General features: G+C 39.4%; 3 protein-coding genes across 7 annotated transcripts; 1 reads left to right on the top strand and 2 right to left on the bottom strand.

Moving 5' to 3' along the window:
* Window positions 1-871: 871 nt before the first annotated feature.
* On the bottom strand, window positions 872-10,393 carry LOC146505829 (uncharacterized). Its single transcript, XM_085183334.1, has 3 exons — window positions 6,329-10,393; window positions 4,712-4,899; window positions 872-4,583 (listed from the first exon to the last, which is right to left on the bottom strand). The coding sequence occupies exons 1-3, from the start codon at window positions 6,413-6,415 to the stop codon at window positions 4,070-4,072; spliced, it is 789 nt and encodes a 262-aa protein (XP_085039460.1). The 5' UTR covers window positions 6,416-10,393; the 3' UTR covers window positions 872-4,069.
* A 784-nt stretch (window positions 10,394-11,177) lies between these two features.
* On the top strand, window positions 11,178-22,190 carry LOC146505827 (uncharacterized). Of its 5 annotated transcripts, XM_085182793.1 has the most exons (9): window positions 11,178-11,651; window positions 11,793-12,043; window positions 12,620-12,709; window positions 12,880-16,824; window positions 17,409-17,514; window positions 18,921-19,010; window positions 19,276-19,906; window positions 20,452-20,520; window positions 20,683-22,190. In XM_085182793.1, exons 1-4 carry the CDS (start codon window positions 11,522-11,524, stop codon window positions 12,967-12,969), a joined length of 561 nt encoding a protein of 186 aa, XP_085038919.1. In that variant the 5' UTR covers window positions 11,178-11,521; the 3' UTR covers window positions 12,970-16,824; window positions 17,409-17,514; window positions 18,921-19,010; window positions 19,276-19,906; window positions 20,452-20,520; window positions 20,683-22,190. The 5 variants fall into 5 exon arrangements, with proteins under 5 accessions (XP_085038919.1, XP_085038918.1, XP_085038916.1 ...); XM_085182792.1 differs by having other exon boundaries at window positions 20,452-22,190; XM_085182790.1 differs by having other exon boundaries at window positions 19,276-20,520.
* On the bottom strand, window positions 13,746-14,918 carry LOC146505828 (uncharacterized). The gene is made up of 2 exons (XM_085182795.1): window positions 14,614-14,918; window positions 13,746-14,053 (listed from the first exon to the last, which is right to left on the bottom strand). The coding sequence occupies exons 1-2, from the start codon at window positions 14,916-14,918 to the stop codon at window positions 13,927-13,929; spliced, it is 432 nt and encodes a 143-aa protein (XP_085038921.1). The 3' UTR covers window positions 13,746-13,926.
* Window positions 22,191-22,663: the final 473 nt, after the last annotated feature.

Genomic DNA, 22,663 nt, shown 5'->3' with positions numbered 1-22,663 from the left:
AATCAGGCAGCAAGTACTTATTCGCAACACTATGAGGAAGCACACTGCAGGCACAAAAGAAAAGAACAGAGCTTCATGCCTTCAGTAGATTTGGTTTGACCTAATTATGGCAGTGTCTTCATAATTACACTGTTACTTTACAAGTAGAAAAACACTGTTCATACTTGCCTTGCTTCAGGGCTTCGAGCTGAACCAGTCAGAAAATCTGCAATATGGTAAATGACCTGTATTTACATACATACTACTCGTCCCTAAGGACCCCAAAGCGCTTTACATATCCGGTCATCCACCCATTCACGCACACATTCACACACTGGTGATGGCAGCTACATTGTAGCCACAGCCACCCTGGGGCGCACTGACAGAGGCGAGTTTCTATGACAAATTTGTCTTCAAAGGGGAAGTTGCAGTGACAACCGCATCCTACACCCAGTTCACACTCACAGCACATAGTCATTATTGTGTTTTTTTAACAGGTTTTAACAGGTTGTCGCTCACTTCATGCAGCCTCTAACTTCACCATATCAGTGAGAAATCTATTAACTCTGTCTGTATGGCGCAGTTCTTTGGCACCTGAAGTCCTGTAAGTGCAGATGTCGCTGAGATAAGTTGTCTCTGGTCTCCAGTACGCTTGCGGATGGCTCGGTCCTCCTGGATCCATCCGCCTCTCGCTCCTGGTGAGCATTATTGCAGCGTCCCACCCTCATTATCAAGAATCTGTGAAGTTCTGTGACAAAAAAACATACACTCTCACACATATACACACCGCAGGAAGATTGTTTATCCATGTGAGCATTTTAACATTTTTGAAACTGTATGAATATGTTTCTCTGTGTTATTTAGCTCTCTGTGTTTTTCCTGTCCGTTATTATTGTCTTGTCTCAGTTCTTTTGTGGCCTCTCCCTCATTCTCAATGATTTAAGCCCAGCCCTAGCTGGGCCTGTTGTGATTGTGCCTCAGTGGTTGTGTTCTGCTTTGTCTTTCCAGCTTTAGCAGCTTTTCTGTTAAAACCAGAAACAAACAAACAAACAAAAATCTTAATTACATTTTTTATTTTTTACTTATACATACATTTACAGATTAAACTGCCAGCTTTGTATTAATGTTGATCATTTGTTTCCCTTTTCTTGTATTAATCTCTATCCGGTCTTTAAGTGATGACCTGATAAATCCTGCTTCCTGGCCCAAACTACCTTGCGTTTAATAAGGCTTTTGTGTTTTTAACATGTTAATCTCAAAAAGCCCCTAAAAACAGTCAGTGATCACAGTGGGCCTCTCTCAGTTTTTATTACCGCTATTCATTTTCAAGCTCAGTACGATGTAACTACAGCCCAGCCCAGCAGCAGTATATTAATGTCTAACCTCGTATTGTGGATGAATAATCTCAGTTGTTCTCCTGACTGAAGTTTAGTCCGTTTACAGCATCCTGCCATGCGATTACATTTGTCCCTAACCATTGGGAACCCTCAGGTTAACTTTTATCGAGGGGAAAAAAGTTAGCGTTCATCCTCCAGCTTCACTGTTTATGTTATGCTAACATAGCTGTGTCGCTAGCGATCACGTAGCACATCATTATACAGCAGCTAGCCCAACTTCAGTAGCCCTACAAACGTCACTGCTGTTTAGTTTTCTGTCTTTATGTATGTTGGATGTGAGCAGAGTTGTATGTTTTAATTTGTTTCAGAAATCCCTCAGTCAGGACATGCCATATTATATTTAGATGGAAGCTAACTTCCTGCTAACTTCTAACTCGCTTAAATGTCATAAATTCCATTTTTACGGATGCCTGGATGTTAAACTTAACTGTTACACCTGGTAGAGCAGCCACACTGATCATTTTATTGCAGATAAAAGAATTTAGACAGTTTGTAACTCTCAGTGATCCTACAGTGATCGTTTGACTTATGGATCCGCTAGTGATGTGTCGGTCACGAACGAAACGGCTCTTAGAGCCAGATCATTGACGTGAATGACAGGTGCAGTGTTGCCAACTCCTCAGTAAGGAAAATCGCTATTGGCTGTCCTAGAAGTCGCTAAATGACGTCATCGCCTAATTTGCATAATTGGTCATGCTAATGTAATTGTAACCTACGTTGTTGGAGAGAGAAGTAACATCGTGGAAGAGACATAAAGTGAGTAAAAAACGTCCTAAATGCATTTAGAGTTTATTTAGAACTACAAATTAAATTTATTTTAGCAATTATTGTTTTTTTTTAATGTCACAATTCCAACCCTGCTCCTTTACCCGGGCTTGGACCGGCAAAAGTGACCTGAAATAGGCACTCTGGTGGAGTTACTTTGTGTGTGTGTGTTTATAAGTAGTTTTAAACCTGATCCACAAAACAGCATCACAGTAAAAGAAGAACTGACTGCGTTACAGCACCCACTGCTTGTTGAGAGTAAAAGCAATATGCGCTTTCACGTCTTTTTTTTAGCGACTTTTTAAAAGTCGCTAGGGGGTCTAAAAACTCGCTAAATATAGCGACAAAGTCGCTAAGTTGGCAACACTGGACAGGTGTCAGCTCCTTATTAGGATCGTGTTTCTTTTTTTCTTTCTCTCACTCTCTCTCTCTCTCACTCACACTTTTCGCTTCATGCAGCACGTTTGCAGAGCAGAAGGGGGAGGGGCAGTAGTTGCACTCGCAATTGCACAAGAACAGAGCAGGAGGGAGGGCAACAACAAGAGACAAGATAGTCACATTAGAAAGGCCTAGAAATGAAAATAAGTGACACCAAGAAAAGAAACAAAATCTGGAACCATTTTAATTTTAATGACAAAACATAACTTAAGGACAAGAAAAGGATATCACATGGAGCCGGCTCCACAAACAACCTGCACAGGCACCTGAGAACTGTCCACCCATCAGGGCAATGGGAAGATAAAACACAGTCAGTTGAGTGTGATATTAATGAAGATGCCAATGTGTCTACTGCAACTGTTGCTGCTGCTGCATCTACAACATCATGCAGTAGACCACCACAACCACATAAACCAACCCAGAGCTGTATTAGACAGTTTTTGCAGAAGCCTGTGACCCCAGCAAGAACTCAATTTATAAAGACCTGAAAATGATTGCACTTGATTTCCAACTATTCTTAGTTGTGGATGATAAAGGAATCATAAAGTTTATTCATGCACTGAATCCCATGTATGCAATTCCAAGCAGGAAAAAAACTCCTTGTTTTGCATATTAATTTATATTTTATTGTGTTGTGGTTTGTGTTGTTTCACTTTAAATTTGTTTAAAAGGAGAAAGCTTTTTTTTTTAATAGTTAAAAATAGAATTGTAAATAGTTAGTTTTTGTATTTTATAATTTATTTTTTAAATGTTATGTGGAGTGAATAAATAAAAGCATATTTAGGAGCCGGTTCTCTAAAAAGAGCCAGAATTGCCATCACCTGCAGCAGAGTTTGGGCCCACACGGCTAATGACATCAGACTTAAAGACCAGATTTCACAGTCAGTGTTTACACTTTCCTTTACCTCTGGATTTAAACCTCTTAATGCTAAAAAAATCTAAAGTTGTCTCAGAATTGATGTTTTTCATGTCTTCCTTTAGTGTTAGTACAGACAATTTGTCATGGTCCATGTGAGCAGCTGTGTGCGTCCTGTGGGGATGATTGTCTGCCATCCTCTCACCTGGGCAGCTCACCTGGAGTTAATTCATGGCAATCAACAGACAGTATTTATGGCCAGCTTCACCGTCATCTCATGACACAATTAGAAGATGATTGCATGTTTTTAACATCAACAAGAGTTTCACTAAAGAAAAACACTAAAAAAGAACAAAAAGGCACATATTTTTTAATGTCTAAAAAATAAAAACTTGCATAAAAATAATAAAAAGCTTTGAATTGATGGCTTATTTACATTTTCCTGCTTACTCTCTAGTATGTATTATAAAGCTGTCTATGAAAGAAGAAATGCCATAATTATAATCAGGACATATAAATACATACAAACATGAGAAATATGTGGGAAACTAAATTCTCTTTATTTTCTGCACTTCTGCTTCTCCTTTTTTTCTCCACTTGTCTCTGCTGAAGTAAACCCACATCTCTGCACCCATCAGCCACTCTGATGGTGTGATTCTACGTCAGCTGCAGGGCTGTCAATACTGCAGCAGCACAGACAGGCCAGCAGCTTGTCGATGGGCCCTTTCCGCATGAAAAAAACCAGAGTCAAATCTACAAAAGGACTGAGCAGAGACAAAGTCAAAACGATATCTGGGGTATCAGTATCGAAGTGATAATGAAGTGAGATGATTAAAATATAAAAAATGGTGGTGGGAAGTACGATCAGAAAGTAGTTAAGCAACAGCAGAACTAAAGTTCCTGCAATTCTTCTTTTTTCCTCAGTGGGTACTGCGGTGGCAGCGGGCAGCGCTTGTAGGATCCCAATTAGACAGTAGATGAACGGAAGACCCGGCAGGAGGGTGAAACAACTTAAACGGAAATATTGTTGTAAGACTGTGGCAGGAGGAATACTGACAATACAAAAAGCCCAGACCAGAACACAGAGCAGCGCAGAACTCTTAGTTTGCCTGATGCAGTCCAACAGTGGGCAGGCGATGAACAAATACCTGCAATACAAGACGAGCAGCTGTACAGATTATCACAATACAGAATATCATATTTATGACCATAAAGATGCTGCACAGTGAAATCCAATGCTCAGAGGCAGTACAGTCACTGAAAGACAGATAGATACCTTTCCAGGGCAATGCACACCTTGAAGTAAAGATTAGCCATCACAGCACAGTAGAAAACAAGAGAAGAAGTGTTGGAGATTTTCCTGTCATCAGGCTTTGACACCATCATCATGATAGTGCAAATCTGGATAACTGTGGCAATGAGGAGGTTTGTGTAATAGATAATAGGAGTTTTATTCTTTTGCACCTACAGGAAAAGTAAATGAAAGTTACATTGATGTGGTAATAAACATAACAGTCTGTCTTAAACCGAGTCTCTAAAAAGACATAATGGCGCTTAAGTAAAATGTTTCAGGGATGTGGTGATGAAGTCTTGTTTCTGTCTTTGTTGGTACTTTATTCAGGATAAGATCGAGTTTAGGGTGTCAAATCTAAGAAAACAAAAGTTAAAAAAGAAATAAATAATAATGCCTCTTAAATAAAAAGTGTGTAAAGTAATTTTGCATGTCATACACTTTAGTACAGTTAAGTGCAGGAAAACTGTCTGAAGACCTGAGAATATAGCTTTACTGTTCTGAGAGTACCAAGTTAGAAATATGTAACATGGATTTTATTTTGAACTGATGATAAATTTGCTGTTTCCACTCTTAGCCCCGTATCTCCTTTGTTACACTGAGAGATTGGAAGATGGCAAACAGAGATAAAAACATGATGCACGTATAAAAGAAAAGGCAACATTTTATACCACAGGATACAACAGAAGCTCTCGCTGCCATCCTTCTGTCACACATCTTATCTTCACCTGCTCCACCCTGCCTACGCTCTGTTTTTCAGCTCTTTTGCACCGTCTGCTGTTTGTTGACCCCAGGTATTTAAACTCATCTATCTCTGACCCTTACCCTTTGTTGTCACAGCCGTCTTCAACCCCCCTCCTCTAATTGTGTATGGTTCAGGTGGTTGGGAAGCTCATCTGTAACCGGAAGGTTGCTGGTTCAATCCCCCAGCTCTCTCTGTCCCTGTCGTTGTATCCTTGGGCAAGACACTTCACCTACCGCCTACTGGTGTTGGGAGGGGCCGATGGCGCGATATGGCAGCCTCGCCTCTGTCAGTCTGCCCCAGGGCAGCTGTGGCTACACCTGTAGCTGCCTCCACCAGTGTGTGAATGTGAGAGTGAATGAATAGTGTAATTGTACAGCGCTTTGGGTGCCTTGAAAACTGCTATATAAATGCAATCCATTATTATTATTAATTCACACACATTTTTTTCCATCTCGCGTCTGTTGACCTTTTTCATCTCTCCAGGATCTCTTCCACCTGCACAGCCCATGGAAACTTCTGCCTGACCTCATCTGTCAGCCTGTCCATCACCATTGTAATTAAAAAAGGAGTTAAGAGGCGATCCCCAATGTAATCCTCCCCCCACCTCACCACCACCAGCCACACTGTCCTCATACCTGTCCTGCACCAGTGCTTTCAAAACCAGTATGCTTTCTCTGGATTCACAAAGACACAGTGCTACTCTTTCTGCACATTGAAGTCATCACTCATCACAATTTTGATGATTAATATTTCAATTCCATGTCTTGATTTTGGGGCATTTTGGGGCTGTGTTTGTCTTTTGTAGTAAACCTTTAAATCGTTTCCACAACGACAAATATAAAAAGATTGCTACATACCAAACAACACACACAAAAGATGACCAGTATGGTCAAAGAAAGGCAGACACATAAGCTGCTCCACAGCACCACACGGGCAGGCTCCATCTCTGTCTGATTTTCTGTAGTGGTGTTGTTGGTGTCCACGCTTTTGTTTCTTAAACCAATCAAAATGAGAGAATTTCAGCTTAGCAGAGATACAGAGCAGCAGTTACACCATTACTTTAACTTGTATATTTATGTTAGTTCATGAATGATTGGTGTGGAAAGCACATCACATCAGTCGTATACACCGTAACTGCCCTGGAAGCGACATCTCTTTCTCTTTCTTTCACTTTCTCTCTCTCTCACAAACACACACACACACACACAGGCCATTTTGTAATACTGTCACGGTCTGCAGAGACAGGCCGTGTGGTGGTGTGTGTGATGAACCCAGGTGCGTACACAAGTGAGTAGACGGGAGGGAACTTAACAGAAAGCGAGCCTTTATTATGGCCGAAGACAAAGTGTACAAACACAGCAGGGATAGCGTGACTAAACTAGACTATAACTAAACTGGGAAAACTAACACTGTGACAAACTAAGAAGACTCAGAGACTATGGTGATAACTGCAAAGACTGACCGTGAAAACATGGAGGTGAGAACACAGACGACGCGACACAGGCTGTATCCCAATTCAGGGTCTGCAGCCTTAAAGGCCGCATTTTAAGGCCGATTACGTCACAGCGACGCGACAAAGGCTGTCCCAATTCGAAGGCTGCTTGAAATGCGGCCCTCAAATGCGTCCTTCATTTCCCTGAATTTTAAGGACGTGGCGGTGTAGACTTCGTGGCCCAACATATCCCAGAATGCATAGCGCGGCGGTGGGTGTGGATAATTTTGCTGAAAAAAAACAGCGGATGAGGGGCGCCCGAAGAGTAAACTTTAAGTAAGTACTGAATATTATGTCACTTATTTATGTGCAAATGTTTAATAACGAAGAACATGAAAATATTACTTATATATAAAGTCATGTGACATTAGTGACGTTTGTACTAACTTGGTTTTAAAGCCTTTACTTTAAAATATACGCCGTTCAGTAGCTGAGCTTAATCAGAGAATGATCAAAGCTCATGTAGAAACAAACAAACAGATGAACAAAAGATTTTCTCCTTCATTTCTGTCAAACAAAGCTGTATGAAACGTTTCCAGCTGTTAGTATCATGGTTGCTAGGCAACCTGGGCAGCGCTAGACCGTCCCATTTCACAAGCCTCGCACTTCCGGCCTTAGCGGTCTTTGAGTACGCGGCCCTTGAGGATCGTTGAGGCTGCGTACTTTAAGGCTGCAGACCCTGAATTGGGATACAGCCACAGACTGCATGAAACACAGAGACTAAATACACATGAGGGATGATCAGAGGAAGTGGCCACACATGGGAGCACAGCTGACACACATGAACCTAAAGACAGGACAGGAGAATTGAAACTAAATACACTGACATTGAATACAGACTTTCAAAGTAAAACAGGAAACATGGAGATTAGACATGACATGAACTAAACATAACCACGCAGACATGACTCATGACAGGTAGACGCACGAACCAGGGAGACTGAGTACAGGGGAAGATGACAGAAACGACAACATGAACTTGGCAACATAAGACACACAGACATAAACACATGAAGGGCAAGGGAGACTTAACACAAGGGTAATATAATTACAAATGAGCTAGAATAACTTAATGAACCTAAACAAACAAACATCAAAATAGACTAAAACTCAAAACACTGGGTCGCATGACCCAGGACCATGACAAATACAGCCTCATAAGGGAGTTTCCTCATAGCTTTTCTAATCTTCAAGTAGAAAAATTAAGTGAAAAGCTAATATCGTCTTTACTTACCTCACGACTGCTCCCAGCTTAACTTCTCAGTAAACTCTGTAATATGTTTATCAAAGATCTTGAAAGGGGAAGTTCATTGCCTTATTTACACCCCATTTCATCACATTAAGCAATTCACAGTCACGTGTTTCAAAATCAAAGGAGGCCACAGCATGAAAATCAACCAGCTAGCATTCCTCTCTTTCTGACAAGGTTTTACTTTATGAAAGCATCTGACTGGTTTAATACGAACAACTAAATATGTAACATCAATCAATCGATCAATCAATAAAAACAGTGCAGAAGCATTTTCTCTATCAACATTAGCAAAACACAATAAGACATTTCAGTGTCTGTGCAAACTGAAAGATAAACCTGTTTGTCTTATTGTATTTCTAGTCTTCCTGACAAACTGCTGTGTATAAAGTTCTTGTAGACACAGCACTTTAGAAACTCTCTAAGCTACATCCTCTTTTCTCTGCTTCTTATCTCGCGTGCACTGACACATGTTGGACAGATGAATGTGCAATAAATACATTTAGCTATTAGTGGCTGCTTTGGGTGTCTGATAACCTCAGTCAGTAACGTTCTGTGTTTTTAAAGTTTCAACCTGTGTTACAGAGAAATGAGCTTCCTGCAGTAAAATGAGTAGTTTAAGTATATTTTTTACTAGTTCTGTGGACTAGTAATCATCCCTGTGCCGAAGAAGTCGGCTGTGGCTGATTTTAGACAGGATGGGATGGCTGCTTGATCTAGTGAGAGGTTGAAGATTCTGGTGAGGATGAGGGTGAGCTGGTAGGCACATGCTCTGAGCACCTTGCCAGGTACTGCATCTGGATGGGCAGCCTTCATGGGGTTCACTTTAGATTTAACACAAGATAAATGTGATCACTCTCGTAAATCTTCTATATACAGGGTTTTTTGGTCATAAAAGGTTTTTTTCTGTAATTTTTCACTCATCTGTGTTGCTCCAGCAGAAAAAGGAAAACACTGACACCTGCTGTTCACTGTTTGTAACTGCTTCTGGTAATCTTCCAGTCTATTCTGCCTCTGACCTTCTAAACACTGGAGATCGAATTTTACTTACTTATTGTAGTTGAAATAAAAATATTAACTCTCTCCCAGAGATGACAGTTTAGCACTGTCACTTCACAGCAAGAAGGTGCTGGGTAACCCATATCAGCCTGGTTCAAATCTCCCTTTGTTCTCCCTGTTTCTGTTGGACATTCATGTGAGATTAATTTGATATTAGCCATAGTGGAAAATTCATCTTTAATTTATGGTGTATATATATTAATCTACACCTGCAATGTGTGCAATATGTCAAATTTCTTACTGCATTAATATGGTTTCAATTATTAATATTTCCTTCAGGGTCAACGATATCAGGTTCCTGTCATCTATTACAGCAGTCTCCAACCTTTTTTGCGCCACGGACCGGTTTATGCCCGACAATATTTTCACGGACCGGCCTTTAAGGTGTCGCGGATAAATACAACAAAATAAAACTAGTACCGGTACCGCAAAAAAAGAAGATTTATTCATAACACACGTGAAAAGACCCAGGAAAACCGAGTAAACGATAAAAACGATAACAAAATAACACTGAAAACCGCTGAAAACCGATAAAAACCTTGAAAACCATACATTTCAAACCTGAGCCTCAACTCTCGCGGCCCGGTACCAAACGACTCACGGACCGGTACCAGCCCGAGGCCCGGGGACCGCTGAACTATTACACAAACCTCATCATCTCCGTTCTGATCCATCACAGCATGACGTTCTTTTGGGGGATAATAATGTATGATGTCATTGCATGTTTCTTTTACTATTTTGCTGTGACGGCCAATCTTTACTTCAAATCCTGCATTGCTCTGAAAAGGTATCTCTCTGTGTTTCAGTGTGCTCACTTTCATGACTCTGAACATTATCTTTTACTCTGAAGCATCATTTGTTTCTCTTTTGTGTTGCAGGTATTGTTTCATCGCCTGCCCACTGTTGGACTGCCTCAGACAAACTAGGAGTTCTGTGCTGGTCTGAGCTTTTTGTATCTTGTTTCTGCTTTGTCCTTTTCTGGACTTGGTCCTTTTTATTTTCATGTGGAAAAGATGCATAGAAACGCTGCTGGCCTGTGTGTGCTGCTGAAGTATGGACAACACTGTGTGATCATTATTGTGACTGTTGGGAATACTGAGAGGAAGGCTTTTAGACAATCAGATGGAGAGAGAACTGGGGAAGAGTATAGTATAGTCCAGTGTATGTATATATATATATATATATATATATATATATATATATATATATATATATATATATTTGTGTTCATTCACAATTTAATTTTCATTTGTATCTGTTGAGCTAAGATACAATATTATGTATTAATTATGTTATATTTATAATACGTATATTGTATAAAATTGTATATTGTATATGAAACAATGTCAGTACTGAGGTTGTGCTTCCTGGCTGATTATAATTAAATCAGTAACAAAGTTTCTTCACCACCACTTTGTTCAAACATTATTGTTAATAACTGGACTGAACAAACACAGCAGGTGGCCACATGGATGAAAGTTTTGTACAGATGAATTACTTACATAAGTGAAACATTATGATCAGGTTCAAGTGTCAGAAGACGTAACAGAAGAGTAAATTAAATTATGATAATCCCAATCAGAATACTTTATTAATCCATAAGGAAATTATGGAAAGAATATAAATATAGTGAATATTTATATTTAAGTTATTTTTTTTACTGGTGGTATTAAACATTGCAAGAAGTTAACCATCTAAAGTTGAGCTTTATGTGTGTTTTATTTCATTCTTAAGAATTAAATAAAGGTACAAAAAATAATTGCTGCTGAGCAGTAAAATTTTCTGGGTTTAAAGCCAGGACTATATTTTTCACTTGTAGCTAAACTTCCCATCATTGTACCATATATCATAAGGAAGCTCAGAAAGAAGCATGAGACTTACGGTGTGTTCACACCGAACGCGATGGACACGAATAGAGCATCAGGTTTACATGTAAAGTCAATGGAAAAGCGCGATGACGCGCGATTGTGGGTCCCGCGAAAATTCGGAAGCAGATTTGCGTCGCCAAAACGCGTGAAACGCGCGTCAGTGTAGCGCGTCTGGCGCGTTTGACTCGCGAATAAAACCACGCGCGTGAGTTTTTGTGTTGCATTTTGTGCATACGCGCGTTTCGCGTCTACCGCTCGAGTTGGAAAAATCTGAACTCCAGCGTCAAATCGCGCCGCGACAACCAATCAGGAGCCTGGTGACGTGGCTCTGACCTAGGTCAAAGGGGCAGATCCAGCCAAAGCCGTTCATTCTTCATTCAGTATGGAGGAAAAGCTAATCAGTGCCGTGGCTAATCACCCGGAGCTATATGATGCTAGCTACTACTTCTACCGAGACAGGAATAAAAAGGACCTAGCTTGGAGACACATAAGTGAGGAGATCGGGCAACCTGGTAAGTTCATTCCTTCTTCTTTTTAATTTTCAGACTGACCCGATGAACCCGCGCAAAAGCTAGCAAGCCCGCCTACTGTCCCGCTATTTTCCCACTGATGTACAAATACCTTTCCGCTAACAAGATAATGCGTTTATTCAGAGGACATCTGCAGGAGAAAGTGGAAGAGCCTCAGGGACACTTATAATAAGGAGAAGAAGACAGAGAAGGAGAAGAGGAGTGGGTCTGCAGCAGGATCGGGGAGAAAATGGAAGTTCTTCGCGGTCATGGGGTTTCTGGACCCCTTCCTCACCCCGCGGGAGACTAGCGGTAATATGGTGCGGACCGTGGAGAACTTCTCCCCCAGGACCAGGGACAGCCCGAAGAGGCAGCAGGGGAGTGTCAGTCAGAAGGTATGTTTACATTGAGTTAATGTAGGCAGTTAATTTATGTGTGTTGTCATACAGGAACATATTTTGTTTATTAATAAACAGTATACAGTAGTCCCGCTGTTCATCCGTCACTGCCTCGCCTTTTCGCTGATTTTTTTTATTGCACCGTACAGCTTTCAACAATGCGCATTGCATTCTGCAGCCCAAATGACAAATCTCCTCCGTGTCGTGTCTCCTGCGCTTGCCAAACTTATCATGTTTGGTTTTGATAACCATCACGTCCAATAGAAAAAAACAGCACAAAAACACTCATAACTATGACCCTCATTCGGAAATAGACACCTGCACCGGGAGCAAAAAAGGCGCACAAAAGTGGCGCCGCAGACGGAGAAAAAGCGCGGCATAATACTTTTACGTTTTAAAATCGACAAAGGTTTTCACTTTGAGAATCAACTTGTGAGAACTGTGACTACTGTTCATGTGCTGCAATAAATGAGAGACCACTGTATATAATAATAAGTATATAAGTATATAATAATATAATATTCTCTATGACTATTGTCTTCAACCTGTTAACATTTAATATTGTCTTCATAGAGTCAAGTAATCATGCAGCAGAGTCCTCCCCTGTCTCTTCTCCTGGCTCCCCAGTCCCTGGTCCCTCAGCTCCTGCTGCTGCACCCACAGGTATGAACATCAAGCACTGACAGCTTTTTACTTGCTTGGATTCCCTTGTGATCACCTTTACTAAATATCTACAACCAATCTGTTTATATCATGTTTTTTTCAATTTTGAAAATGAAAATCTAGTAGCAGCCTTCTCATTACTTTGTGTTGTTTTGTGCTGTGTTTTACAGGCCCACAGAGGAGGACAGCTCGAAGGCGGGCGAGGGACGGGTCCCAGGACGGTCCATCGGCGGTGGAGCTGGCCATCCTGGAGTCCCTAAAGAGGCCACGCCCGTCTCCAACAGAACATTTCCTCCTCGGCCTTGTTCCTGTTCTGGAGAGCATGCCGCCTCAGACACGAGAATTCGTGAAATTTCAAATTTATAAATTAGCTTTTGAAAACAGCACAGCTGTGTTAAATTTGGAAACATTGGACCCTAATGATCAGTAGTTTTCTGATAAGGCAGCAGCTCTCCAGGGCAGAAACAATGTTCTTATTTTTCTCCTCCTTCTCCCTGAGGCTCTTCCACTCCAAGCTGGGTCCTTTTTATTCCTGTCTCTCTGTAAATAGTTAAATTTCATATATTTATGTTTAATGTTTTTGTTAATGAATTTATATATTTTCAAATAAACATTTATAATGACAAAATGTCTCTGTTCTACTACACAGCAAATATTGGCACCCGACTTGACACAAGTAGAATTTATTTCATATTATACTAATGACAAAACATACTAATACAGTGGGATGCAAAAGTTTGGGCAACATTGTGAAAAGTAATTATTTTCTTGTACAAATCATTGGTTGTCACAATAAAAATAGTCAAATATATCATATAGGAGACATACACAGTGATATTTGAGAAGTGAAATGCAGTTTACAGAAAGTGTGCAATAACTGTTTAAATCAAGCAGGTGCATAAATTGGCAACACAAAAAAAGAGAAATGAAATAAATATTTAGTGTATATCAATGTGTGTGTCTCCTATATGATATATGTAAGTGACATTTTTCATTGTAACAGTGATTCATACAGGAAAATAATGACTATTAATAAGGTTGCCCAAACTTTTGCACCACACTGTATATAGGAACATAGTGAAGACAAGTTACTTAAGAGAGTAAAAAGAGGTTAGTTTATTTTGGAGTAGAGCTCCATTTATTAAGAAAAATTTAAAAAGACAGGAACACTCTTTAGAGGTTTGTGGGTGGCTCTTAAAAGAGCCGTTGTGGGGAAGTCACTCGGACTTCAAACAGGCTACTCCTTTGGTTGCCAAGACACAGCTCCCTCCACCGAGAAGTGAGCCATGAATTTCTCCCTCACCAGGACAGCCTCTCTGGAGGAGTTGTTTGCTGGCAAGGAACCTGGACAAAATTGTTTAAAATGAGTATTATGTGTACTGCAGTTACAAAATACATTATTGAAATTCCAAAATTACAAATTGCAAAACATAAATCTTACATAAAACATTTTGTAATTATAAGGATAATTACATGATATATATTAGATATAATCTAAAACAGTCTGCGGGGATTATATACAAATATTCAACTATCCCAGAATTAAACCAGGTCTAAATAAAAAGGAGTGAGCATCACTACAAAGGTTAACTCAGTGGTCCTAATGCTACAGTTTGATATCAGCAAACACCGAGCGCATACATTGATATGACACCACAGCCATGCTATCATTCAAACACTGATAACAGCATAAATCGAATTAAATCGGGACTTGATGAGACCTTCTGAGTATCACTAGAAATATTATAAACAGTCGTCTCCGCACCACAGTTTGCTATCAGTAAACACCGAGAGCGTTCACTGTTAGCATAGCACGTCCATGTTAGCAGTGTATAAATGGATGGTTTAGCATGTATTAGCACAGGTATCAATAAAGGACTACTGTATTAAATACTTTTACTAACCTCAGGCAGATGGACAGGCGCTCTGCAGGTGGGATTGAGCGCCTGTAGTTGGTGTCTAGGCGGGCGATTCTGGGACCGACGTGGGAAAGCAGGTCCTCAAACTGGCCGAGTGAAAGACGGTGATATCGCTGGAATCGGCCGTCATCCAGGCGCAGCTCCTGGAGCAAATGGTGAAACTGCTCACGCCTCTGGAGGACCTGATGGACCCAGGTATGGCGAGGACGTCTTTTACGCCGCTGCTCTGCTCTCCACAGTACATAGAGAAGGGAGACTCTCTCTTCAAGCGCTAGCTCGACAGCTGCCATCTTGCAAAGATACCGTCTGGCACATCTTCCTCCCACATTCCTTCCACATTTCCGGTTCACGCGCGTCAAAACATGATATTTTGAGGCGCGATGGATTTTTCTTGGACACGCGTTGAGGTGCGAATGTTCACTTATTGCATTTATTACTTCCAGGCTGGACGACTGTATTATCAGGATGTCCTAAAAACTCCCTGAAAAGCCTTCAGCTAATCCAAAATGCTTATCTTAGAGGTTGCTTTAGGTGGTTGATAACCCCAGAGATGAGCAATCCTTATCTCACATTCTCAAAGAGAGGTGAACTGCATATCATATAATTTGAAGTTTGGGTACATTTTGCACAAGTTCAATAAAGTTCATATTTGTCATATTTGTATACATTTGTGCAATAAATACGGCTTTTTTTCCTTCTATGTATTTATTTTACTGATGCTTCTTTGACCACCATTAATGCCCACCCCACTCTTAGTTAGGGATTGAAAGTTTCTACAGTCTTAAGTACAAGTACCAAAGTTTCTACAGTCACCGGATTAATATTTCTAAAATTGCTTGTGCTGAGAAAAAAATTAGTTATATTATTTAAGAAAAAGGACAGTACAAGTTCATATGGTAGAGACTTGATGGGACAGCTAAAAACTTCAAACTATCACACTGTAAAAAAATTGTAATATAAAGTATTTTACAGTGTATTTTAGAGTTTTGTACTGTTCTTCTAGAATATCATTAAATTCACATAAATAGACGGCGATTTTACTTTTCAAATGTAAATTAACGTAAAATCACTGTAAATGTAATAAAACATAATTTTCTTGCTTTTTAAATGTATCTGTCTGTACATATGCATATTTAGATTGTTAAAATACATTCACAAATGCATCATAATTCCACAAATATTTGTCCGTCATTTGAAAGATTGATCTGATAAATTCAAATGTAATGCCATGGAAAAATATATAAAATGATTCATATAAACTTTTTGTACATCAAATAATAATAATAATTATTGTTATTTAGGGCCTTGTAATCAGAAGGTTGTCGGTTCGAGCCCCGGCTCGGACACTCTCGGTCGTTGTGTCCTTGGGCAGGACACTTCACCTACCACCTACTGGTGATGGCCAGAGGGGAATTAGAAATTATAAGTGGAATTGCAAAGCGCTTTGAGGGTCTCATAAAGCGCTATATGAATGCAATCCATTATTATTATTTAAACCAACTGTTAACTGTATATTTCTGTACATTTAAGTATTATTATTCATATTGACGCATTCATTGACCTCGTTTATAGGTCATTTCATTGTTTAATCACATTAAATTGTTCCTAATTTAATGTTTAAAAGCACGTGAAAAAGGCAAAATCCCATGTAAAATTAGGGCAAGAAACTGTATTGTCATTACTGAAAATAACCGTATATTCATGGGAAAGTTATTTTCTGGTATTATTTGGGCACCCCAGCTGCCGGGATATTACTGTTTTTTTAGGATTTCTTTTTTTTTTACGATGCATGTAAGTGTCATGGTCCCTGTGCCTGCTCAGCTGACTCGGTATGGCTTCAAGTGTTTTTGTTTACTTTTGCTCCCCTCGCTCCCCTCCCGCGCCCTGCTCCTTACCGGGGCGGAGTCATGGTAACTCCCGCCTCTGGCTCCGGCACCTGCAAACGATCATCTAATAAACGCTCTCACTACTTAAGGCGGCCGCTGGGAATTCTTCGTCGCTGGATTATTGTGTAAACACTCGTCAGTGTCATCACTAACGCAACACAAAGCACGCATGTGCAGTTTCTTGTCGAAGCCGATTGGTCAGTTTCAAACTCAGAGCGCCGTCTTTTTATTTTGTTTAGCTCTACGTTGGTTAGCATACAAAAGAATATTCTTCTTTTTTAGCGCCCGATGTTCCAGATATAACAGCAACGTGAGTATGTTTGTCGAGTAGTATCCCAACGTAACGGTTACTGTCCGACTCCTGTTTCGGAAAGGATACCGGACATTTGTTAAGAAGTGTTGTGATTCTTAACTGACAGGTGCGGCTCGTTGTCAAGTGAAGAGTGGCACTAATCAGAAATTTGTGATACATCAATGAAAAGTGCACGAGTGTCTGGAATAGACATCGATGATACAGTGATGACGTTTGACTGTGACTTGGCAAAAACGCTCACAAATCTATTGTTAGGGTGTTTTCCCCTGCAGTGCTAACCATTGTTGTTAGCTGGCTAACTTAGCAGTTAAATCGTAGCAATGAGCTAATCAGTCGTTGGCTAACGAAGCTGACTGACTTCTTTTGTTTATTTATTTGTTTGCCGAATTCACAGCGACCCTCCGAAACGCCTGCTTTTTGACGGGCGGGATTTGCACCAACTTGTTGACCATACTAAATTTATAAATGTCATGTTTTTGACAGCGAGTTTGTGTATGTGTGATCATTTAGCCCTGTTGGCTGTTTTGACAGTTAATTTTTAAATCTACAGTTGCTTTCTCATTTTGTTGTTGTTGTTGCAGGATGATGGAATCATGCCCTGACAAGGCTGATAAGCAGGAACAGGTAGCAGCTGACGTTTTGAAAGGGGCGCACTTATCAGAAGTTGGCACCTTACCAGACTCACAGGTAAACCAGGTCTTTTATACAGAGCTGACATAAACGCTTGTGTTGACCATACGGGTGACTGTGTGACAGAAATAACGTGATACCTACTATGTTTAAAACATTATGAAGTGTTTACAGCAGCATGCGCACACTTGGCTGTACACCTGGGGGTTTCGTGCCTAAGAATCGGTCCAAGCACACTCTATTAAACAGAAATGTGTACAGATTCAGCCTATTTTGGGCCATTTTCTAAACATTTCTATCCACAATTCTTCAATAACTGCACCCCAAATGTCTCCATGCAGTCAAAACCTTCTACATAAAAAATATAAATCACAATCACAGTCAGAAAGACTATTTATCCCCAAGGGGGCAATTAAGATACAACAGAGCAGCATGATGTTGAAGATAAAGACGGGGCATAAACAGGCAATAAGAGTGAGATAATAAATACACAGAATATACATCATATACACAGTTTTAAAATTAAAGTGAGTGAATATAACTGACTGAAAATAGATAATTTATTAAATATGTCACAAATAAAACTAGGATTTCATTGATGTAACTTTTCCTGGACTGATACTGACTTGTTATTAGTAGTAATAAAGGAGCTGATATATATATTTGCTGTCAAATAAATAATAATTTAATGTTGGTGTCCAAATTTAGACTAAAACAGTTCATCAGTCATTCAGTGTGTTATTTGTTAACACAGGGAGCACTGTTATTCAGAAGCAGTGTTAAACGTTAAAGTTACTGCTGTATATTATGTTGAAGCCACAGTCTTGGTTCTTAGAGACCTGCAGGGAGTGACGGAGATGTTGAGTAGCTGAAGCCGGGTGGAGTTGGAGAATAAAGTTTTCTAAAGTGGACGAGAGCAGCGCTTTTTACTGTGATTGCAATTAAAAAGCCACCAAGAGTCTTTTATCAAACCACCTGATCAACAAGCATCTTTTCACTGGTCCCATCCCCCGCCTCTTGGTTCCACATGTGCCCGAAGAAAGACAACGTTAAAACCAAAGCTGTCAGAATGCAGACGAACTAGCTTAGTTTAGTTGAATTCCTTTTAAACTTTGCTGCAGACTGATGGGAGACATCCACTCTCTCCTCTTTCAGAGGTATTTGTACAGATTTGTTGAAAAGTTTACAGCACAAATGAACATGTTAACCTTTCAGCCTTGGTGTTGGTGCAGGCCTCAGGTTCAGACTTGGAGGTAATGAAACTGTTTTGCTGATGTTAAAAACATGTGCAGGCCCCCGATTTCCCACCGAGGAAACTGATTATGAACCAATAATGAAGTGTTAATGGAACCTTATGCATAAACACCTACATATCCATCCTGTTGTGCAAACTGAACGTAACACCAAAAATCTCATCTTTCACTTTGTGATTTTTTTTCACTGAAATCTGACGTTTCCTGCAGGATTCGTGCACCGAGGAGAAAGAGCACCTTCAGGTCTACCTCCGAGTCCGACCTTTCACCTCAGCAGAGACAAACAGTGGAGAGTCTCAGGTAAAAAAAAAAGAATGAAGTCGTGGACGTGAGAGTAATTAATGTGCTGGATATTGATTGGAACTGAATTTGTGTTCAAAGTGCAGACACCGAATTCAAAGGCCATCGAATAAACAGAACAGGCTTTGTTTTGTGGTGGAGAACTTCTTCCACAGTGTCAGAATGATGAGGTTCTGCTGATGCTTCTGCAGATCATGTTAAGTGAATGTAAACTGAACCCGAATAACCCCCGTCTGTGTTCCTCCTGTTATTCATTCACTAACAGGACTGCGTTAGCATCGAGCTCCCTGACACAGTTCTGCTCAAGCCTCCCAGTTCGTCCCTCTGCCACAGTGTCTTTGTGTGATCTCGTGCACAAGGGAGGTGACCAAGACCAAGCCTGTTCCAACCACTTGAACCCCGTCACTCTCGGTCAGCCCCTCCATAGCACTGCTCTTTATTGTGGTTACATGAATAGGCATAGCTCTCATTAACATGTGACATCTTAAACAGCCATGTGTGTGAACAAAGAGTGCCTGTCTGTGTGTGAAATCCTGTGACCAGCAGAAGGTCATCAGCTGGGACTTTAAAGATGAAATTGCTAAACCGCTAACAACAAAAAGAAACACAGTCATAGCTATCACTGATGGGGAGAGTGTGACCAAGGTCACAATTTTTGAAGAATTTGCCATAAAGGTCCAGCGGGGGGGCGGGGCTATGAACTCAGAGGCACAGCGCCCCCTTTCTACATTAATGTAACAAGTAAAACCCAGTTTTTTAGGGCTCCCACAGTCAATGTAAAGGAAGACCTTTACAGGCAAGCAGATGATCTCCTCTATCCTCCTGCCCCTATCACTCCTCTGAAGATGATTTCAGCCAATGGCGGGCTCATCACAGCACAAGGGGAGGTGGGGGAGGTAAGTATTTGTGGTTGCATTAGAATTTACATAGCTGTGGGTTTTCAAATAACTCATTACTGCTTGTATTGTTTATACTTAAAATGATCATTTTTGTTTTTGCTGTCAAACAGACACTTAATTCTGTTGTTATTAACCACAATTTAGAAAAATAAATATTTTCCTCAAACCGTTTCTGGTATTTATGCAGCCCATTTGCATTGTGTCTACATGCACTTGTATTGTAAATGCTAGATTCTAATGAACAGTCTCTACAAATATAGCAAATATAATTTGTATATCTGAAACTGGCAAATTTTTCATTGCTAAAGCATGCGTACAAAATGTACGGTTTACAGAAGGATTTTCTACAAGCTGTTTCATAATCACAGTATATGAGAAGCATCATAATAACCGATACAGATAAAACAGCTTTTGAGAAGATCAATGCCATGTGCAGAATACTTAATAATAACATAATCTAAACAGATGGCTGGAAAAATAAAAACCTATCACAGATCACTACACTGACTATTACTGACATTACATTTAAATTTACTTTTCAGTTTCCTGCTGTAAAGAAAGTGAAGTCAGGGAAACAACATGTTACCCTTAAAAATCTCCAGCTAAAGGAGGTAATAGTGAAATTTAAGTTTTATATTGAAAATAGTTAAACTAACGTGACAAATTTGACATTGCTGTTACAGAATATACGAGGCTGTGGGCTCCCCGCTATTTACTGGACTTGATATCATTTAATTAATAAATCTTTAATTCTGTCATGTTTGTGATTTCAGGATGGTTATACCATGACAGTCTGCCTCTGGAGGGAACTTGAACGTGGGAGACCACATCAGCCTCTCCCACATGAAGTGGAGCCAGTCCTCGTATGGCTTACAGCTGCACAGCACAGCATTTACAAGGATTGTAAACAAATGTTTAGAAATAGGTTTTCAGATTTGACATAATATTATATATCATCATTCTTGTGGCCACAACAGAAATGCCAAGCCAGCTGGAGGTTTTGCTGGAGAATGGACAAAGCCTGTACATTCAAAGTGAGCTGTGGAGTCCCTTTGATAAGTAACTAGAGGAGGCAATAATCAAAGTTACTGTTAAAATAAAGGGGAAGCAAATTGTACAGATTCAAAAAAAATCAGTGTGAATAATTTGAACAAAATGTACAGTTCCTATGTTCAGTTTCTTCAAAAATATGACAGATTGTATTTTATAAATTAAAAAGAATGACTTTTTTTTTTTATCAGTATTTATAGTTTTTAATGACATTTTGTTAAGTTCTGTACCATAGTTAACAGTTATAGTATTTTCCAATGTTAAGTATTTATATTTTAAAAATTCTAATAATCTTATATTTGTGTTTGTTTTTATTTTAGAACACTGGAAGGCTAGAAATGTTTTTCTTTTGAAAAGAAGAATAACAGAACAGATCAAGGCTTAATGTTTTATTTTGTAGATAATAAAGGGGGCAGGTCTGTCAACAATATTTTATTTGTACCTTTTGAAAAAGCCAACAAATTCCTTTTATTATTAATTTTAACATTCCTGCTCTTTTAATTTTTAATTCAAATGATTGTGGAAGGGCAAAATGATGAACTCGAGATTTCTGGGTGGATATGATATCAATTAGAAGAGAAAAGAATAGAACAGAATAGAATAATTCTTTAATTGTCCCACAAGGAGAAATTTGGTTGTATCAGCAGTACAAAACAAAAAAACACACACACACATATATACAAACAGAACAGAAACATGATTTTTACATCATGGACAATAGTTACCAAAGCAGAGTACAGTACAGTTGTTAAAATTAGAGTACAAACAGTGCAGGATACTGAAAAATGTTTAAATAGTTAGGAATATTTAGAATAATTAGCAAAATGCCGACTTTGTATCGTACCTGTGCATTAAAAAGTAGACATGTCTGGTTTAGTGATGGGATTTCCAGCTCTTTTTACAGAACCGCTCCGAACCGGCTTTTCAGGTTGTTTTGTTGCTTTAATTAATTTATCATTAGCAATAATATAAAATTATGCACAAAAGGAATTACTAATGTACAAAAAAAAAAAAAAGTGGTTTTATTTATATATGTTTATATATAAATATATGCAGTGGGCCCCTAGAGACAAAACACGTACAAACTCCAAAACACATTTCTAGCATAAACTGAACTTCCAAAACAGAGCTACCTAGATCACTTAAATTACACAATTGAAAGCATATGTGTATTGTTTATGTATTTATACACAAGCACTATATTCATATATAGTCAAATAATTGAATTTTTTTTTTTTTTTTTTTTTTTAAATGTTCATTTACTTGTTACTACGACACACCAAATCCGGTCGTTGGTACTTGCTAGCTTGTGTAGCCACTTGGTAACAAAAGCTCAACACTGCGCCCTAGCATCTTGGAGCACTTCTGTTGTGTTTTGGACACGTTTTGAGGTTTTATGTGCTTCGGAGTTTGTACGTGCTTCGGAGCTTGTACGTGCTTCGGAGTTTGTACGTGCTTCGGAGTTTGTACGTGCTTCGGAGTTTGTACGTGCTTTGTCTGTAGGGGCCACCGTAAATATACTTTTATTTATTCACTCCACATAAAATGTAATAAATAAATCATATAATACAAAAACCAACTATTCACATTTCAACTTTTAACTATTTAAATTTTCAGCTTTTTGCTTTTACAAATTTAAAGTGAAAAAACACAAAACACTGCAAACTACAACACAATTAAATATAAATTAAAATATGAAAACAA

Source organism: Neolamprologus multifasciatus, chromosome 13, assembly GCF_963576455.1.
Source record: "Neolamprologus multifasciatus chromosome 13, fNeoMul1.2, whole genome shotgun sequence".
Classification (NCBI taxonomy): domain Eukaryota; kingdom Metazoa; phylum Chordata; class Actinopteri; order Cichliformes; family Cichlidae; genus Neolamprologus; species Neolamprologus multifasciatus.
Note: the sequence above shows the minus strand (reverse complement) of the source record. Positions and strands in the feature narration are given on the sequence as shown.

Bases quoted from the DNA above. Each gene is read 5' to 3' on its own strand.
- LOC146505829 (XM_085183334.1), bottom strand. From the start codon at position 6,415: ATGGAGCCTGCCCGTGTGGTGCTGTGGAGCAGCTTATGTGTCTGCCTT. The intron at 4,900-6,328 runs GTATGTAGCAAT...CTTTTCCTGTAG, and splicing joins TCTTTTGTGTGTGTTGTTTG to GTGCAAAAGAATAAAACTCC. The intron at 4,584-4,711 runs GTATCTATCTGT...CTTGTATTGCAG, and splicing joins GTGTGCATTGCCCTGGAAAG to GTATTTGTTCATCGCCTGCC.
- LOC146505827 (XM_085182794.1), top strand. From the start codon at position 11,522: ATGGAGGAAAAGCTAATCAGTGCCGTGGCTAATCACCCGGAGCTATAT. The intron at 11,652-11,792 runs GTAAGTTCATTC...GCGTTTATTCAG, and splicing joins TGAGGAGATCGGGCAACCTG to AGGACATCTGCAGGAGAAAG. The intron at 12,710-12,879 runs GTATGAACATCA...TGTGTTTTACAG, and splicing joins TCCTGCTGCTGCACCCACAG to GCCCACAGAGGAGGACAGCT.
- LOC146505828 (XM_085182795.1), bottom strand. From the start codon at position 14,918: ATGGCAGCTGTCGAGCTAGCGCTTGAAGAGAGAGTCTCCCTTCTCTAT. The intron at 14,054-14,613 runs GTTAGTAAAAGT...AATTTTGTCCAG, and splicing joins CGCCTGTCCATCTGCCTGAG to GTTCCTTGCCAGCAAACAAC.